Here is a 20,818-nt window from a genome sequence, read left to right on the forward strand (position 1 = left end):
AGAAATATCAAAATTCGATTATCAATTAAAAAAATTAGGGACACACAGAATATATGATATAGTTTAAGCTTCACAAATAAATATTTATGCTTCTTACGAACACAAAAGTTGGTTACTATTTCTATCAATAAGTACAACTCTTCTTTCCAATGAATTTGACTTCAAATAGACTAGTAATGTAAACAAAGTAAACATGTGGATAGATATACCAGAAAGGCTAGTTCTAGGAAAACTTCTTGTTAATACTTTCCAACTCCAATCACTAACAATAATTCTCTATCTCTTTCAACTTCATGAGACTATTAATCATGAATTGTACTATAAGATGAAAACATGATAATCAAGGCATTTTTTCGATTAAAATCCAAAAGAATAAAAAACTTTTTAAAACCAATATGAATGGAAATTCACGGTTTTATGTATCCAAACAAAAGCATAATTCAATAGTAGCAACCCTACATCTTATTTTCCTTCCCCTATTTATAATTTACTCTATAGAAATAGACAAGTTCATAAAAATATAGAAAAAACTAAAAGACATTACAAATATCTTTTAATCCCAACTTCCATTTTGAATTGGAGTCGTGTACCATTCTTCATTTTTCGTTCTTCGTTCTTTGGTCTTCGTTCTTGTTCTTGCGCCTTGTGATTTAGCCGCCTTCCCAGTGATACCCTAAAATTTAGGATCAGTTCTTATTATAAAGCATGGAGTCTTCCTCTTCAAAATTTCAAAAATATCCTTTATTTAAACTTATTTCATCAAGCTCCGTATGACCGAATCACTTCGTGTAATCGACTGCGCAAGGCTGCCAACTCTCATTCTTTCTTTTCCACGCGATTGAAACTTGATGATGCGCAATTGCATTGGGCTTTTCACTCCAATAAAGTGTAATTTTCTCCATCTTTTGATTCACTTAGTTCTAATTTTCGGCATAACTTCACTTGACACATTTAACAAAGAAAATAGCAATACCCATAAGACTAAAATAAATCAAGATCATTTTAAGAAGACCCAATGAACTCAAGACTTTTACTCTCATCAAATATCCCTACACTTGAACTTTTTCTCATCCAGAGTAAATTAAAATTATAACATAAACACCCCTAAAGCTTGATGCACAATTATTAAAAATACGAATCAATTAAAATCATGTCCATAGGTGCACAATACACTCCTCATAATATGGCTACTCATTGACACCCAATGTTAAAGCATGTATCAATCTTTGAACAAATTCACAAGAAAGAAGATGCAAACACTCTCAGTAAATAGAATTAGCAGATGCATCTCAAACAAATTGATTATAATCACTCAGACTCATAAAGAAATACCTCATACTTTTAAGAAATATCATAATCTTGGCAATCGAGTTGCTTTCAACTAATATAGGACCTCTCAAGTTGGGATCATGCAGGACTTGCATTGATTGTAATGTAGTGTAAGGAATTTGGTGAAGTGACAAAGTCAATTATTTCACACTTCCTTGTACATTATATACCTTGAGTCTATTTCATCACCCAACAAACCTACAACACTATTTTATTTTATTTTCAATTTCACCTTCTTATGAATATGCTCACAACTTTGCTTCTCAAGATGCTGTTTGCTCAGTTATTATCCATTTTTATTTTTTATTTTAAAAATTAAACATCGGGTTGAAAATTATTTTTCTTTTGCAAACACCACTCACTTAACCAAGTCTTCCACAACATACTTTTTAATTCTTTCAAGGAGACTCAAGGATATTTACCGTACAGGAAGCAAGGTTGTAGGAATAAGTAGGCTTACAAAGAAAATTGGATTATGATAAGGTCCTGAATGGTTAACTAAGAATGAGTTGAGTTATATAGGCTAAACAAGAGTAACAAAGAAAGCCTGCAATTATTTCCTTCCCAGAGAGAGTCTTAAAATTTCACCTCAAGTACTACCAAGCCCAGTTCTAGATCCTTCAAAACATGAGTACTATACAAAATGTACAAACCAAAACGATGTTCAAAGATTGATATAATCAAACTTCAAGAGCTAACAAGTGCATTTAGTTTTGAAAAAATTAGCAATACAATCTTTAGATAGGAAATAATCGACCCCGTCGCTAACACTTATTCAACTACTACGACTTGATTTAAATTTGTAAAAAAAATATTTCAAAATAAACTACGAAGATTGTAAAGATCCGACAAGAAACCCATAGAAATACAAGAAATAAGTTAACCTAAAAACAAAGAAAACAATATTAACCTAAAAATAAATAGAAATTGTTTCTTTGTTTTTTTTCAAATGAACCTAAATAAAAAAAATTGATAGCATATGTGTACAAATAATTCCTCACACCCATACTTAAATTATGACATATCCCCATGACATAAAAAATATTAATAGTAAAGAAAACTTTCCTTCAAATTCCTCATTCTTTGTCAGATGCAGTATTAGGATCCATTTTTCTTTTGATTTGAAGAAGATGAAGTCAAAAGTAGAAGGTCTTTTAATGGAGAAATGAGGAAAATAGATGTTAGGATTTGAGAGGTTTAGGAGAAAAGGTAAAATAAAGAAAGAAAAGAAAAAGAAGAGAAAGGAAGAAAACTTATGGGTGTTAAAATTCCTATATTAATTAATTAATTTTTTTTTAAAATAAATAAAAAATGATCAAATTTTTTTTCCTATGCGAAGTACCCTTCTGCCCCGCGACCGCGCGGTGAGTACCAAAAAACATTCTCTGCGAAAATTTTCACGCGCCACATATCGAGTTGTCCGACTGCGTAATGTAGATAATGACCATGTTACGTTTTCCTTTCCTCACGTTATTGCCCTCGCGATCATGCACCTTTTTTGTTAAGGGAAAACAAATCTTACCCATCAGGTTGCCACCCGAGAAGCACATGATTTAATGTCATGGCACGACGTAAAAAGTGATTATCGGACTTATGGAATGATTATGTTATACTATTGTTTTTCAAAATCCTCCACAAACATATTACTTGTAAATGGTGGCCATTTACCTTGAAGCTTTCAGTACCTTGAGTGTTTGAAATTGATATTGACTCATAGGGACTAACATTCTTAACCACGCATGGTCCCGTCCATCTTGACTTGAATTTTCTGGAGAATAGATGCAGTCTTCTTTTGTAGAGTAATACCTTGTCTCCTTCCTTAAATTCTTTTGTCTTGATGAGATGATCATGTCACACCTTTGATTTCTCCTTGAATATTCTTGAACTTTCATATGTGTCTCGTCTAAACTCCTCCAACTCATTCATCTACCCAAGTCTATTCTCACCTACAAGATACACTAAATTAATTATTGGAAAACTATCATGTTCTAGAAATGTTCTAGTGTGGAGATTGCACTTTGAGCTCTAGACTTGGTTTCTTTGCCTTCTTCTACTTTTCTTCTTCAATGCCCTCTATTTTGTCAGATTTAAGTACCTTTGTTACATCTTTAATCTGTAAATCTTTTTTCTTTGTAATACAGGATTAGGCTATGAATCTTTTCAAAGAGTCCCCAACCAACTTGTCATTTTTGTATTCTTCAGCTTGGTCATTCAAAATATCTACTCTAAAGCATAAGTAGTCATTTTCCTCATTTATGGTAAATTTCATCATCTTCTTCATGTTGAATATCATTTTTTCATCACCAACTCTAAGCATAAGTTGTCCTTTTAGAAATATCAAGAATTGCTCTCTCTGTGGCTAAGAATGGCATCCCAAAAATTAGGGGAACCTCCTTGTTCTCTTGCATATCCAGCACTATAAAATTCACTAGAAATATAAATTTATCAATTCGAACAAGGACATGTTCAACAATACCTTAAGAATGAAGGTACATTGGAATTGACTTTATCACCCTAGTTCTCCTTTTAATTTCTTATAAATGGACAACAATATAAGATCGATTGAGGCATCTGAATCACGTAATGATTTCTCGAATCGATCACTTTTTATTTCACAAAGAATGGTGAAAGTTAACGACAATTATTAGGTTACTTATTCTAAAGAATAACACTACAATAATCATTCAATTTTTACAACAGATGTTTCCTCCAATTTTTTCTTGCTAGACAAAATCTTTTTCAAATTTAGCTTATTCAGGCATCTGAGTCATCTGCTCAGTGAAAGAAATATTCACATAGAGTAGCTTCAGCATCTCTAAGAATTTACTGAAGCACTTGTCAAGCTTCTCAATTCATCTTCTGAGAAAAAGGCAATGCAAGCATGTGTTTAGAATCAATTTTCAGTACTGGTTTTTCTTTTCCTTTTTGAATTTCGCTGGACTCCCCTACTATCTTTTTACTTCTTTGTATACCATTTTAGCTCTTTTTTACTTCACAAGCTTTGCTTTATTATCCTTCAATAGTTTTCCAGTTCGCAAAGTCACAACCTCCAGTTCCTTAGGGTTCTTCTCTGTATCACTTGAAATAGTTTCAAGGTGTCTCTCACATATCTAATTAGCAATCTGTCCAATCTTCTTTTGTAAATTTTGAATAGAAGCATCTTGACTTTCAAACCTCTTATCAACCTTTGTAAAGAAAGTTTCATAAGATCTTCCAGACGTGATTGGTTGTCCTATTGTCTCTTCTGATTTTGGTATCCCTAAGGTGATTGACCTCTAGAGCTATTTTGTTGTTATTCTCCCTGATAGTTTTCTCTTTTATATTTATCAATGGCATTCACCTTTTTTATGCCCCTATCCCTTGTTTATATTCATGAGTTGGATGTCCATTCCCAAAAAAATCACATATAGTCGGTAGTGTCGTCTAAGCTTAAGCTACAGTCAATCGTTTCACTTTGACAATAGTTGCAACTTTGGCATTTAATGTAGTGTAAGTATCGACTTAGTGTATCCTAACTATTTTCTTTTTTATTGAAGTGTCTACAGCCCATTGATTTAGCATCCCCCGCGAACTCGTTCAGAATTCAACTGCTTCTTATGATGTTTTCTTCATAATTTGACCCCCCCCCCCAACTGCAATATTCAATATTCTTCAATATGTTGGTATTAATCCATCCAAAAAAATAAGTCAATTGTATCTGAGGTTCAATCCCATTGTGTGAACTTGTCTCAATAATTCCTTAAACTTTTCTCATGCTTCAAATACGGTCTTGGTATCTAACTGTGTGAAATTGCTAATTTCTTTTTGCATCTTTATTGTCTTATCCACTAATAATAACGTATTCAAAGTTTCATATATGTTCTAGCTCTGATTGATCTTGATGGTAAACTCCTCAATCATATTTTTTTTTTGAAACTGGTAAGGTTGAAAGGGTTGAATTCATCAATCATATTTTCGCATCAATTTTCAGAGAAAATGGAAATGCCATTGAATATATTGTGTCATTTGATGCCCCATAATGGTGAAACGTATTTATGATTTCGTCAAAGTCTATCAAATGACCATTCAGGTCTTTATTTTGCTTTTCTCTAAAAACATAGTTGTTATGGATTGCTTGGAGAATATTATTCTTGATCTTAAAGGTGTTGGCAACAATAAGAGGACATCTCACACTAGACTACATCCCATTGTAGTTTGGCTTCGCATAATCTCCCAACAATATCCTTGTCCGATCACTATTTTGGTCCGGTTGGTCCTCAATATCAGTAGGAGGGCGATTGTTCCTCTGATTATCAACCCCCTGGTGTTCAGCATTATCTTGCACTCCAAGTGGGTGATTTAGATTAGCAAGGTTGAGTGATACATTCAAAGTTATGTTTTCAATATTATTAGTCATTGTATTTTGACTATTAGACTATCCTGAAATCCTCTCTGCAAGTTCCTTCTTAAGTAATGTAACTTTTTACAACTCTAGGTTGTATTCGATGATTTCTTTTGAGGAAGATCCTGCCATACACTAGAGTTGTGGTTGCCTATGATAATAACAAACTTGAGATGTTAACAAAAAAAAAAAGAAAAAAAAAACTTGAATTAATACACAAAAAACTACTTGTTGTCAATCCCCGGCAACAGGGCCAAAATTTGTTAAGCACATGATGAAATATATCTAACGGCTTCATTAGTCAAAGATAGTATAGTAACGTATCGTATCCACAGGGATAGATTTTAATAGAAATTCAATATAATTTCTTTTTTTATTATTGAAAGAGTCGAATCTTGAGAATTGTGCTGTAAAATCTCTATGTTGAAAATTGTAAATTATTTTAGCACTGATTAAACAACAAAACTTGAGAGAAATATCAAAATTTGATAATCAATTAAAAAAAATAGGAACATAGGCAATATGATGGCAAGGTTGCAAATCTAAGGATATGAAATAGTTCAAGATTCACAAATAAATATTATTACTTCTTACGAATACAAAAGTTGGTTACTATTTCTATCAATAAGTAAAACTCTTCTTTCGAAGAAATTGGACTTCCAATTGACAAGTAATGTAAACAAAGTAAAGATATGCACATATGCATAGGAAAGCTAGTCCTTGGAAAGCTTCTTGCGAATACTTTCTAACTCCAATCATAAACAACAATTCTCAATCTCTTTCGATTATTTCATGAAACTATCAATCAAGAATTGAACCGTAAGAATGAAAAGATATAATCAAGGCATTTTTCTGATTAAAATGTAAACGAATAACTAACTTTTTAATACCAATATGAATAGCAATTCACAGTTCTATGCATCCGAACAAAAGCATAATCCAATAGTAGCAACCCTACATCATATTGTCCTTGCCCCCTTTAGAATTTACTCCATAAAAATAGACAAGTTCACAAAAATATAGGAAAAACTAGAAGACATTACAAAAAAATCTTAAACGCAACTTCTATTTTAGATTAGAGTCATGTACCTTTCTTCGTTCTTTCTTCTTGTTCTTGCTCCTTCTGATTTAGCCACCTTCTAGTGATACCCTATAATTTGGGACCAGTTCTCCTTATAAATCATGGGGTCATCCTCTTTACAATCTCAAAAATACCCTTTATTTAGACTTATTTTGTTGAGCTTCTCACAGCTGGAGTCACTTCGCGCAGCCGACTGCACAGGGCTGCCAACTCCCATTCTTTCTTGCTTGTGCAGTTTAAACTTGATAATGCTCGATTGCATGGGCCTTTTCGCTCCAATAAAGTGTAACTCTCTCCATCTTATAATTTGCTTAACTCTAATTTCCCGACCTAACTTCACCTGACACATTTAACAAAGAAATTAGTAATACCTGCACTGTATAAGACCAAACTAAATCAACATCATTTCAAAAAGACCCAATAAACTTAAGACTTTTACTCTCATTTGAGCCTGATATCTCGACCTCGAGACTCAATCCCTATTTGACCCCTACTTGAAACCGTACATCGACCCAACCTTGAGACCTAATCCCGATATCGAGACCTGACCCCAAAACCCAACCCCAACTCTCGACCCTAAGACCTATACCCTGACTCGAGATCCGACCTTGACACCAATATATCGATAACTTGATTGAGTTTAGCATGGGATTAGAGATCTGGTCCTTTATTTTTTCGGGGTTGACTCATAGGTTAGGGTCATGGTTATGTTATGGTTTAAGGTTGGATTACGGGCTGGGATCGAGTCTCAGATCGGTGGAGGATCTCGATCAGGTGTCAAATCCTAAATTAAGGTCGAGCTTGAGTCGAGTCTCAAGTCAAGGTGGATGTTAGATTGGGAGATTAGGGGATGAGTCCCGAGTTGGTCGGCCGGGTGGGATGAGTTGCTTTATGAGGTGGTAACTTGAGGGACTAAGGGTCCGGGTGTTTGGGTGGATTAAATTGAAAGAGAGGGGGAGGTTGAAAGAGAATTTAGGAAAATATTTTTCCTACTTTTAAATTAAACACACCCTCAAGGTTTACACCAGATTAAATTAATTTACCGTGGTTATATGATATGTCAATAACAATATATAATGAATAATCATGGATTCAAGGTAAGTGATTAACACATACCATGTCGTCATATAAATCTTGCATGTATGATATATATGTATGTACGTTATAGACATCTCCTCAAAGAGTTTATAGTGAATTAGTGATACCATTTATATACCCAAAATGTGACCATGCATTAAAAAGAGAGATATTTTATTTCCATATATTGGAACGCCATATTTAAATTAAAAATCTGTTATATTAAATTACATTACATAAAAGATTAAATTATTTTATATATATGTAAATATAATACATATTAAATCTTTTCGACTTTTATTGTATATTTATCTTTTTATATCTTAATTCTTCTTAGCGAAAATATTAGTTCCACCACTGAATAATATCAGTAAGATTTTTCTATTAAGAGTATTTAGCATTGCAATCTTTTCAAATTAATATAAGATATCTTTAGTTTGCACCCCTAATTAAGTATATTAATGTAATCAAATCAAATACTTTATGGTCAAATACTTTATGGTTTTTTTTTATGGACAGAATTAATGAAAGGGAAAGAAAAAAGGGAGGAGAGCATTTGATCATATAAGTAGTATTTCTTGAAGTACAAAATGTTCTATCCTTTGTATTCCTTTTCCATTTTAAATAAGGAATGGAATTAATGATTAGAAGTAAAAAGAAGCAAGCAATGGAAATAAAAGAATTTGTAATGATAAGAGTATTTTCACTTTAAATTACGTGATATTTTAAATCTACTTGGCTAGTTCCTATTTGAATTTTTCTCTCTTTTACTCTTTTATCATAATCTATCCTACTTGTTCTTCTTTTTTTTTCGATTTCATGACTCGTATCTATACTGAAGCTTGATTAATTTAAATTTACGCCACATAGAGTCCCATTCAAGAGCAAACGCTCTCTACCAAGGATTTTTCTATATCTTGAGCTTAAATCTGAAACATTTGATTAAGAAAGAATAGTCATATTTACTGCACCACGTCCTTTAATGGTATCACAATCTACCCTTAAGAATTTCATCCATGCAATATAGAGAAGTAAAGAAAGCTGAGGAACTTTCTCAAATTTAAAATTTCTTTATATTCTTTTGAATGTTATTAGTATTGTTTTCCCCACCTTGGCAGGAGATTAAACTATAGATAAACCTTTGGATTTCTATTTAATTAAAATTTATCATAATCTCTACATTTCAAATTTTTATCTAAGTTTGATCGGGCAAATGAATCTTATAATATTAAATTAAAAATATATATTTTATCAAAATAATTTTTAATTTTATGATCTTAAAATTGTCATATAGAATATTAACTAACAAAATTAGAAAAGAAACATTTTTTCTGAAATTAAATAGAAGTGGTAACTTATTTAGTTTCCCTTTCTAAAGGGATCTCTCTTTTTCTCTCTCAATTAGTGGTGCTAATCCTATATGCTTTCCCAAGGACTTCATAAAAATGTACAAGTCATATTCCCTTTTATCATCACAATATAATAAAAATAAATATTTGGCTAGTGTTTAAAATTGAGCATGAATGATTTCCCTTTCGTGAATCTTGAAAATTTGATCTATAAGAAGCTATACAACTTTTTTTTATTATATTCTTGAATAGCCACAAAAAGGATCAAGCATTTCTTGATGAAGTTTTTCAAGGATTATGTCTATTTTAAATAATTATTAAATTTTGTTTTCCCTAAAATATAACGATTTTTTATTTTTGACATTTCTATTCATTTAATGAAAAATATTGGACTAAGTATCGTTATTTATGATCTAATTTTTTTTTGACATAATTTTAGAAAACTTTTGTCTCTATCGACATAAATTCTATAGGAACTAAGTTATGCCTCTGAAACTGAAGTTATACTTGCATAAGTTTTATAGAAACTAAATTATATTTTTTATAACATGGCTTGTGATCAATTCTGAATTGATACTTATGCCTTAATCGATATAAATTTTTATAGGAATTAAGATAACTTGTTATGCTTTCAAAGACATAATTTGCATTATATTATAAGACAAAATATGTACTTATGTTGAGGGACTTTTTTTTGGTTCTTTTAGTATCAAATATATTTTCAACCATTTATTTATTACTTAAATGGTGGAAGAACAAAAATTAAATACCATCCAAATGGCCCTTTCTTGATCACCTTGGGACTACTATTAGCTTTTCTAATCTAATTGATCCCTTCTCTTTTTATGAAGAAAAAAAAAAAAAGACTTCATGGGTACAACATACGCTAAAGAATTGGAATAAAAAAATTTAGTTTATAGATTTTGTATCATAAATATATTTAATCTTCTTATTAAATTTTTGAGATATTATTCTGTATATATTAAATAGTTTTTAAATAAATTTAAAATTTTAATCAAAATTATTGAATTATGTCGAATGTGTCACTTTACTATTGCTCCACCCTTAACGAAACCTTTTTTTTTCATTTTTGTGTGGTATGAGAGAGGAAATTGGTGAGTTAAAAGAGTCTCCCAAAATGCAGGATGTTGACAAGGATGAAAAGTGTGAAATAGGACTAGGGAAGGGAGTTCAATGAATTATGCCCAATTAGAGGAGTGGTTGTTATAAAAGGGTGGACCTAATTTACTTTTTAATATTCCAAAGTAAATCATCATCATCAATTTGACGCTAAGAAATCGAGTGGTCACAATCTATCCTTATTAAATGATGTTTAATATTAGAACTTGGAAAAATATTTTATTGAATAAGTATTTAATGTTGAGGATAAAACATAAAAAATAATTGTCTTTTTTCGATATGTCAAACGTGACAAGTAAAAGTGAATCGAGGGAGTTGTAACTTATGAGTATATACTAGATTCAAATGTCAGTGCTAACACGAACCCAATATATGTTATTTTTTCTTCCAATTTATGTGACTTGGAAAGTCCATCCGATTTTTAATATGATTTTTAGATATTCTAAGTTGATACCGTAAGGATTTAAGAGATTGTGAAAACATAAACAATCTAAACATTCATTAATCCTATCAATAATTCTTCGAGAATCTTGATTTGACTTGAGTTGAAGTTTTTTATTTATTGTTCTTCAGAAGTTATTTCTCTTCCTTGCCGAACACTTTATATATAGTTTTGATGGATAAGACTATATTTTATGACAGAGAATGGATCCTTTTTAATATAGAGAGTTTTTGTATTTCCACTTTCCATCCTCATAAATAATGAAACCAGGATAGTTGGAAGTTACTGGGTAACTTCTCATCTCCATCTTTACAGAGAAGTGAAGCATCTCAAGTGTCTCTTCTTCTAATAAAAATATAAGAGATTATGTGACTACTGTATTATAACTTGGGTTAATATATAGGTTAATTATCTCTATTTTATCACATTACAAATTGTCTAACACTAAAAATTATTTAATAATAATTGTGTTTTATTAAATCAAGTTGGTAAATCTAATCAAAAATCGAATCTAACCGTAAATTTAGTTAAACGGGAAAAAAAGACTAATGATTTGGTATTGAAAAAAAAAAACTCACATATAACTTGGTAGCTTTGATTTTAACTAAAAAAAAGTTAACTCGAAATCAAATCAACATTATATATAAAATTTTCAAAATGTATTTTATACATAAAAGTATTTACTTTGATAGACTTAATAAACATTTCTTATACATTTTTCATAGATTTTATCTTTTGATTTAGAATTTTGAATGAAAGATTATAGTCCATATATATTAGTAATTCTAATAAAGGGCAAACAAAATCAAATCAATACTAACGCTAACAAAAAAGATTAATTCAACAAATGACAATAATATTGAATATTCGTTCTTTAGTTTTACATTGGTTTAGATAATTAAATACATAACCTAATTTTAGTTTTTCTTTAATATTTAGTCATGTAATTAATTAATACTTATTAAACTTATTTTAGCATCATTTAGTACTTTTAAATTATGACTATTTTCATTATGACTCAATAATTTGCAATATTTGTATAATGCAATTTCATTATTATTTTTTGTTGAATATTTTAGTGTCATCTCATCTTATATTTTGTGTTTTTTCTTAAGAAACACCTTAGATAATTGTATTTTGGTAAGACTAAAAATATATTTGAAGCACAAATTAATTATATGTTGGTATAAATACTTAATTACCTAAAAAATCCAAGAAATCAAAAAATCCAAAAAAAATTCAAGGTTGCAAAACTCGAATTTTATTAGTTTGGTTTGATTCATAAATTTGAAATCCTATATAAATAACGTGATTTGATATTTAAAAAATCTAAACCAACCTGATTCATATACACTTTTAATACTGAGAATCTTTTGTTGGACACTAGTCTTGCGCACCTATAAGGGTAGATTTGCTACTATGCAAGTTGAAAAATATCTGCCCATGCCCATATCGAGCTACAAGTTAGGGTATGAGTTCAATCAAATTCAATATTTTTTATTATATATATTAAGTAATTTGTTAAATATGTATAAATATTAAATTTTAAAATTAATTATAAACATTTAAAAATTATCATTATAAAATTTGAATTCCATAAAATTAAAATTAACCTATGCCAAGAACAATGTCTTTTTTAAGGCGTATCAAATGGGTCCTCTTGGCACTTCGCTTTCCCTTCATCAAATAAATTAAATTATACCTTTTTTCCATTTAATTCTCTTCTTCGACCAAGACAAAATTTCACTTTCAAAGAAACTTCATGCATACATGTGATTATTAAATATATGTATATGAAGTCATCAACCCCCACCCCTCATCAACACATGTCGCGCCACCCTTTCAACAATAAGATAAACTAATATCAAATAATACATGTTCTAATTGCATATTATTATTTATGTAAGAGGTTGATTTGGAAATGACGTTTGCTATACAAGTTATTTAAAAGAGGAGAAATTTAAAATATCTTAGGTCGACTTCTATTATTAAAAGAAATAGGGAATTTGATGTTGATGTCACTTGTTGTATCGGTACAAAATGAATGAAATGTAGGTTCACATCCAGATTCTAGAGTTTTGTATGATAAAGAAGTGTTACCTAAGTTTAAAGGCAAGTTTTACAAGATGGTAGCATTACCATTTCAGATTATCTGTCGTTTCTTATATTTTGATTATTGTATTGCTTTATTGTACTAACCGTTCATAATGATTTGTCATGCTTTTTGTAGTGTATTTTCATGATTTCTTCATTTTTGTTATTTCTTTTTCTATTTGCTTGTACTGTTTCTTCTTTGAAATAAGGTTCTATCGGAAACAACCACTCTATCTTCAAGATAGGACTAAGATTTCTATACATTTTACCTTCTTTAGACGACACTTTATAAAATTACACGGATTATATTGTTGTTGTATACTTAAAATATAAAGTTCTTAGCATGAAATTTATTATACTTTTAGAATTATGTATTCAAATTATGATATTTGTTAAAAATCTATTGTTTTACACACATAAATTAAAACTATTAGGTTCAATTAAATCATTAGAATAAGGTTACATTTACCACTAGTTCTTTAAAGGTGTGTAAAAATCCTTCAAAAGACAAGGAAATATAGTATCTATAAAACAAGTTGTTCCAAGAATTATGCGAAAATGATTGGAATAGCCCATACAAAAGTCACATGCAAGCTATCAAGAAGAAGATGAGGTCGGCCGATATGAAAAAAAAGAAAAATATATAAAATATTCCATGTTCACATTAAAAAAAATAAAAATAAAAATATATATATATATATAATATAAATATTAGTAACTGCTTCGTAACGAACCTACATCAAAATATTTCATCTCTCCTTGTAGAAAAAACACGAGCCAACATATAAACTATGGATTAATGATAAGAGGGAAAAGCACATAGAGGGAAATGGTGAGAAGAAATATTGGGTTTTCCACAAAATCTAAAACCAAAATTTATGAATTTTTGCTGAATATGTGCTGGGAATCTGTCTATTTAAGTTTTATACACCGACAATTATCTTTATATGATCAAATCATTTATAAAGTTAAATTTATATGATACGAGTACTAATCAATAATTTAATAAAAATGAAAATTAACCTACTACTACTATCATATGTTAAAACAATATTAATAGTTCACAATGATGGTTACCTTATAAAATTCATCAAGTTCGACGCAATGACGATATGAAAAAAATATTTAGAAAATGAGATCACTTGTAAGGTTATTAAAGGTGAAATTCTATGTTAAAGGAGTACTAGTTGATAACATAGTAAATTAAAACTCTAAGAAATTTGATATTACTCACTATATAGGTTTTAGCTTATATTGATTACTTTTTAATAATTTTAAAAAAAAATAATGTCATTTTCTATATTTAGTATTTCCTCAATTTCAAAATACAAGTGAATGTAGAGGCAATGCACACCTATTAAAAAAAATTAGGACATAAATTGAACCTCACTTTCCACTTTTGCCTTTTTAGTTATTCTCGAACTATCCTTAAAATTTGAATAATTCAAAAGTAAATTATAAATATGAACAATTAACTTTCTTGAAATTATCACCTAGAAAATGTAAATGAGGGACAAAAATGGAAGGAACTTCCAACAACTCTCTTAAACTTTGAACAATTCACGTATTTTGAACTAGGAAAAAATCTCAACAATTCACTTATTTTGAAATGAAGGAGTATAATTTTTTAATTTCAATATCTTGTGTGACATGTTCAAAATCACAAGATTTAAATGATATTTTTGTATTACATACATCTTTAGCTTAAGACCATAAAATTAAAAGGTCTATCTTATCTTCTTCTTAAATTCCTTGCTAATCAATCAAACTAAGACACACACAAAAAAATAGAAGGAGTTCAATTTAAACGTTACATTGATAACGTTTACTCCCTAGAATTTATATGACACCAATCAACTTTACACAAAATTTAAGAAAGAAATGAAAACTTTTGAAATTTGTGATGATTATAAGTTATTTCATTAAGTGTAAAGGATAATTTAAAAGTTATATTATTTTCAATTATAGAAATATGATATATTAAAAAGAAAAGTGTCTCGCGTTAATTTTGGGAGGGGGGGAGAGAGTATTACTTAAAATCTTGCTAATATTGCTAGATTTACTAATTAGATTTCACCTATTGGCCATGCATGAAATTTATGTGAATCCAATTCTAGATTTCACCTATCTTATCACTCAAACTTGTCCTTCTGAAATATGCTTTATAATTGTTTCATTTCTAACCCCCACACAACTTTCTTGATGGTGGAACTCCGACCACTAAACCATTTAGTCATTTACATCACCATTTCCTTTCCATTCCTTTCCCTCCTCTATTCTTCCTTGTCTAAGAAACTCTTCTCTACAAACTACATTAAGTTAGTGGCATGTCTGCCATTTTGAGAACCTTCTTCACCCAATAACAATCTTGTTACCTTTATTTTTTGTTCAAACACTACTCAACAAATTAATATGTATTCCCCATTATGGCTATAGTTAGTTATCCAAGAGAATTCTTGGCATCTCCTAGAAAATATCTAGGTTGTGGACAAAGAAGATTTTCGATGACCAGTGACACGAGTCGTGGTTGCTGCAAATCCGCTTTCACCCCCTAAGTCTCCTAACTAGTATTTTAGCTTAAAACACTACAATTTACAATTCCTTTTTTTTTTTCCTTTGTGATAATACCAATACATAAGTTACATAATCACTTTCCATAAGTTTCAAAGCATATCAAAAGAATCATTCTTTAAAGAAAAGATGAGGCTGACTAAACTTGCAATATAGTCAACAACTTCACTTTCATCATCTATATATAAGGCTCTTCAAAAGGGACTTTACCATCAATATATAGAGTAGTTTTTTTAACTAAACTCTAGTACTATAGCATCCAAGAAACTTCAAAATTTCAAAACCCCACCAACAAAAAAAGAACTTCAATGTCATTTTCTTATGCTAAATACTCTGGTTTCTTCTCTAGTGATCTCCTTCCTTCTCTTGGAACCAAAATCAACCACGAAACAAAGCTTCGAAAATATATCATTTCGCCTTTGGATCTTCGTTATAGGTAATAATTTTATAGCCCTTCTAACTCCGTCTCATAACTTTTTACACAGAGCATAAATATGTTTAAAATAGTATCACTAGAAGTTCAACAAATACTAAGTACTTATTGAAATTAAATCTTGAATCTGTCTCTCAGCTCTGACTACTTTGTCAATCTTTTGCAGGGCTTGGGAGATGTTTCTACTATTTCTTGTCATCTACACGGCGTGGATTACGCCTTTCGAGTTTGCATTTCTGATATGCAAAATAGATGCCTTGGTCATCTTTGACAACATTGTCAACTGCTTCTTTGCTATTGACATTTTCCTTAACTTCTTCATGGCTTATCTTGATAAAGAATCTTATATTCTTGTTGATGATCCTAAAAAGATAGCAATAAGGTAAAATTATGTAACATTAAGAGATTCTCTCTTCTTTTTCTTCTCTATCTCAAAGTTATAGAAGAATCAAGATTTATAATTCTAATATATGAAATGTTTTTACATGATTAATTAACAGGTACTTATCAACCTGGTTCATATTTGATGTTTGTTCCACTGTACCATTTCATGATTTCCTCTTTATTGATCACAAAGAGAGCGGCGTTGGATTTAAGTTGCTCAGTATGCTCAGACTTTGGCGTCTTAGAAGAGTCAGTGCCCTGTTTGCAAGGTCCCTAACACATTACATATTTTACATCAATACCGTAAAAATTATTTACACTGTCAGTATATATAAGTTATAGTATTTTCCTAATTCAGGCTTGAGAAGGACATCCGTTTTAACTATTTCTGGACACGATATGCAAAACTGATATCTGTAAGTCACGATTCATTTAAGATGATGTATCGATAATATTGATATTTCATCACTAAGAAAATGCATTTCTTTTTGTTTGTTTGTTTGATTTTTTCAGGTAACTTTGTTTGCAGTGCATTGTGCTGGATGTTTTAACTATGTGATTGCAGATAGATATCCTGATACTAAAAGAACATGGATTGGTGCAGCAAATCCCAATTTCAAACAAGATAGCCTGTGGGATAGATATATAACTTCATTATATTGGTCTATTGTAACACTAACAACAACTGGTTATGGAGATTTACATGCTGAGAACACAAGGGAAATGCTCTTTGACATCTTTTACATGTTGTTCAACTTGGGATTGACATCTTACATCATTAGTAATATGACAAATCTTGTAGTTCACTGGACCGGCTACACAAGAAACTTCGTATACTCTCTTTTCTCCGTCTCTCTTAAACATATTTATACGTACTGATTGTGTAAAAGATATTGAACTTCATGATTTTTGTTGTGTCAGAGGGATAATGTAGAAGCAGCACAAGAATTCGCGAAACGAAATCAGTTGTCACCAAGGATACAAGATCAGGTTTTGTCTCATATCTGTCTTAAGTTCAAAACTGAATCACTGCAACAAAAAGAGACCATCAATGTTCTGCCAAAAGCTATCAGATCAAGCATTGCACATTACCTGTTTTTACCAATAGTTCAAAATGTCAGTCTGTTCCAAGGCGTTTCAAGGGACCTACTTTTCCAACTGGTAATTTCTTTTTCTACATTGCTCTGATCCCCTTCTCAGTTGGTGTATACAACTTATATTCAATGGTTTATTTCTTGCTTTTAAGGTTCCTGAAATGGAAGCTGAATACTACCCTCCCAAGGAAGATGTGATTTTACAGAATGAGTCTCAAACAGATTTTTACATAATAGTCTCAGGAGCATTGGTAAGTTAATATGTTGGGAACAATTACTTGAACACATCGAATTTGTTGTTCGTGTTATTAATCAGTTATGTATACTATTGCAGGATCTACTAGTAGATATCGATGGACGTGAACAAGTAAGTATAACACATTCAACAATCATTATATCATTTTCAAACACATTAGCCTTGAACTTATTTTTTCTGAAATCTGTTCACAAACAGATCATTGGGAAGGCTGTTGCTGGAGAATCATTTGGAGAAATAGGTGTTTTACTTGGAAGGCCACAACCATATGCTGTTAGAACAACTGAAATTTCTCAAATTTTATGTCTGAGTAGGAAAACATTTCTGAACATTCTTCGCGACAATCAAGAAGATGAACGGATTATAATGAGAAATCTTATTCAGGTATGTGTACAAGGATATGATCACAAATTGCGCGACACACAACTATAATGAGAAAAGTTGTAATATACACTCAACTTTCTTTGATCCTTCTTCTCTTTGTTAAATAGAAACTGCAAGGATTTGGAGGCTTTGATAATGTGGACGAGGAAAGCGATCCAAGTTTAGTCTTCAACAACTTTTCTCATGTTTCTAAGCAAGATACACCAACCAATCTTAGCGACCTGATTAGTATAAATATCCAAACTTTAGAAGCTAGAACCAAGAAACAAGTAGAAAATGAAGGTGAAAGTTGTGGACGTAAACGCCAAACAGTTCTTGATCATTCTGTAGTTCCCAAGGGGTGTATTGAAATGACTCAGAGTCCACCAGAAAGAAGGTGGAAAGAAGATCAACTCGACACAGAACGTGGAGGAAACAAAAGCATCCATGAGGTCCCCTGCTGTTCTTATTCAGGTAATAGAAGTCAAACTGGTGCAAAGGGGGGGAAATCTATCAAAAAGAGAGTTACTATTCACATGAGAAACAACATCAATTCATTGCAGGAGCAGAATGGGAAGCTAATAATACTACCTGATACACTAGAAGAGCTATTCAGAATGGCAGGTGAGTTTTGTGAAAACTATTAAAACTTTCCAAACTCTTATACGATCTTACTAAATGAGCAAATCATAACTCATAACAAGGTACCAGAATATCCTAAATCTCATATCTCCACGATTTTTTACAAATAAATGTTTGCAATTACGTGCTATTACAGACTTTCGAATACACATAATTTTACAAAGATTCACTAGTCAACAATAGTAATAACTAATATTCTCTTAATATAATCCATCTACATCATACTGACAATCTCTTCATGTCGAACATGCGTCATATAAACTTATAGGTCAAATTTTACGCTTAAAAAATTTGGAATTTGAAATCCCACTTAAATTTGATAACTTTGTTTAATTGCAGGTCAAAGATTTGGGGAGTACAATCTCAAGAAAGTTGTAAATGCAGAAGATGTAGAAATAGATGAGACAGATGTCATTAGAGATGGAGATCACTTGTTCTTTCTTTCAACTGATTGCTCATGTGTAGAAACTAGTACAATGTGACAATGATAATTCACTATGTTGTTTGTTTGCACATCTAGTGTCTACTCAGAGTTTCAAACCAAAAAATTATATATTGATCATGGTATCTCCAAGGGATGAAATCAAATTGGAAAATTTTAAATACCATTTACAAAATTACAAGACTTTCTTCCAAGTATTACTGGAGGATGAAAACTGAACAACATATTGCTGTCAAGGTGGCACATATCTCTTACAATAATCTCAGTGGCAGTCTATCATATGTGACTCTTTGATTCTCTGTTAGCTTGGTGTGTATGCAGTTTTACCCCCTTTTACTTTGTGATGATAGAGAGGCGATTTCCGATAGACTCTTGGCTCAAGCAAAGCATGTCAAAAATCTTGTAAAACAAATACAATACCGGAGCTATCTAAATACAATTAAGAACAAAACAAGTAGCAATGAACAAAATACGGTAACTACAACAAAGAAAACAATGAGTAGTATTAAAATCAAGAATGAGATAATTGGAGAGCAATAATAACAGTAACAAGGTAATAATTAGGAAACTAGACAATGTTCGACTATCTACTAACTTCTACCCTAATAATTCTTGACTCCAAATTTTCTTATCTAGGATCATATCATCGGTAAGTTGTAGGTGTGCCATGTTGTCTAATCACCTATCCCCAAGAGGCCAAGACTTTTTCAGTCTTCCTCCACCTCTCTTTATACTCACTATAGTCAACCTCTCAGACCTCTTCAATGGGGTATTTGTGCATCTTCTCTTCATATGCCCGAACCATCTCAATCTCGCTTCTCACGTCTCGTCCATCATGTCCCAAATAGTTTCATTTCTGATTTAATGGAGGGTTTCTTCAAACAATAAGGGACTGGGTCAACTATTCAATCAAATGTTATTGAACATGTTTTCCATCTCTTCTCGAGAAATTATCTCTCCTAGGATCGATGCTCACACATCCATTCCAACACTCATTGCCGCTACTCTCATCTTCTAGACGTGCAAGTTATTGACCGACTAACATTTTGCCTCATACAACATAGTTGGTTTGACCACTAATTTATAAAACCTACCTTTAGAGTTTGGAGGTACATTCTTATCTTATCACACAAGATACCGGATGTGAGCTTCCATTTCATCCACCCTACTCCGATATGATGTGTAACATCATCGTCAATCTCACCATTTTCTTGGATTGTTGACCACAGATACTTGAAACATTTTTTCTTAGAGATGAATAGTGCATCAATATTTTACATCCACATCTACCACGTGTGTTACGTCACTAAACTTGCACTCCGAGTACTGTCTTAGTTTTACTCAACTTGAACCCTTTAGATTTCAGGACATGTCTCCTAACCTTCGGTCTTTCATTAACTTCATCGCAAGCCTCGTCAATCAAAATTATGTTATTCGCAAATCGCATACATCATGACACCTCTTCTTAGATATGTTTTGTCAGTTTATCTATCACCATTCACCAAGGTAACAAGCAACGGGTTTAGAGTTGATCCCTGGTGTAACCACATCATGAATGCAAAGTGTTTGAGTCTTCTCCAACTGTCGTCACTTGCGTCTTGGCTCCATTATACACATCCTTATGTTCTAATGTAAACTACTAGTACATATTTAGCCTCCAAACATCTCCATAGGAACCCTTCCCTCCAGAAACTTTGTTGTAAACTTTTTCTATGTAAGTCCTTCCTCTCCCTATATTGC

General features: G+C 31.2%; 1 protein-coding gene across 1 annotated transcript; it reads left to right on the forward strand.

Moving 5' to 3' along the window:
* The first annotated feature begins 15,666 nt into the window (after nucleotides 1-15,666).
* Nucleotides 15,667-19,150, forward strand: LOC102602870 (potassium channel KAT3). Its single transcript, XM_006356818.2, has 11 exons — nucleotides 15,667-15,900; nucleotides 16,064-16,279; nucleotides 16,398-16,550; nucleotides 16,640-16,697; nucleotides 16,795-17,112; nucleotides 17,203-17,442; nucleotides 17,528-17,626; nucleotides 17,710-17,742; nucleotides 17,830-18,015; nucleotides 18,123-18,618; nucleotides 18,976-19,150. Exons 1-11 carry the CDS (start codon nucleotides 15,773-15,775, stop codon nucleotides 19,116-19,118), a joined length of 2,070 nt encoding a protein of 689 aa, XP_006356880.1. The 5' UTR covers nucleotides 15,667-15,772; the 3' UTR covers nucleotides 19,119-19,150.
* Nucleotides 19,151-20,818: the final 1,668 nt, after the last annotated feature.

This window comes from Solanum tuberosum, unplaced genomic scaffold (assembly GCF_000226075.1).
Source record: "Solanum tuberosum cultivar DM 1-3 516 R44 unplaced genomic scaffold, SolTub_3.0 scf00232, whole genome shotgun sequence".
Taxonomy (NCBI): Eukaryota; Viridiplantae; Streptophyta; class Magnoliopsida; order Solanales; family Solanaceae; genus Solanum; species Solanum tuberosum.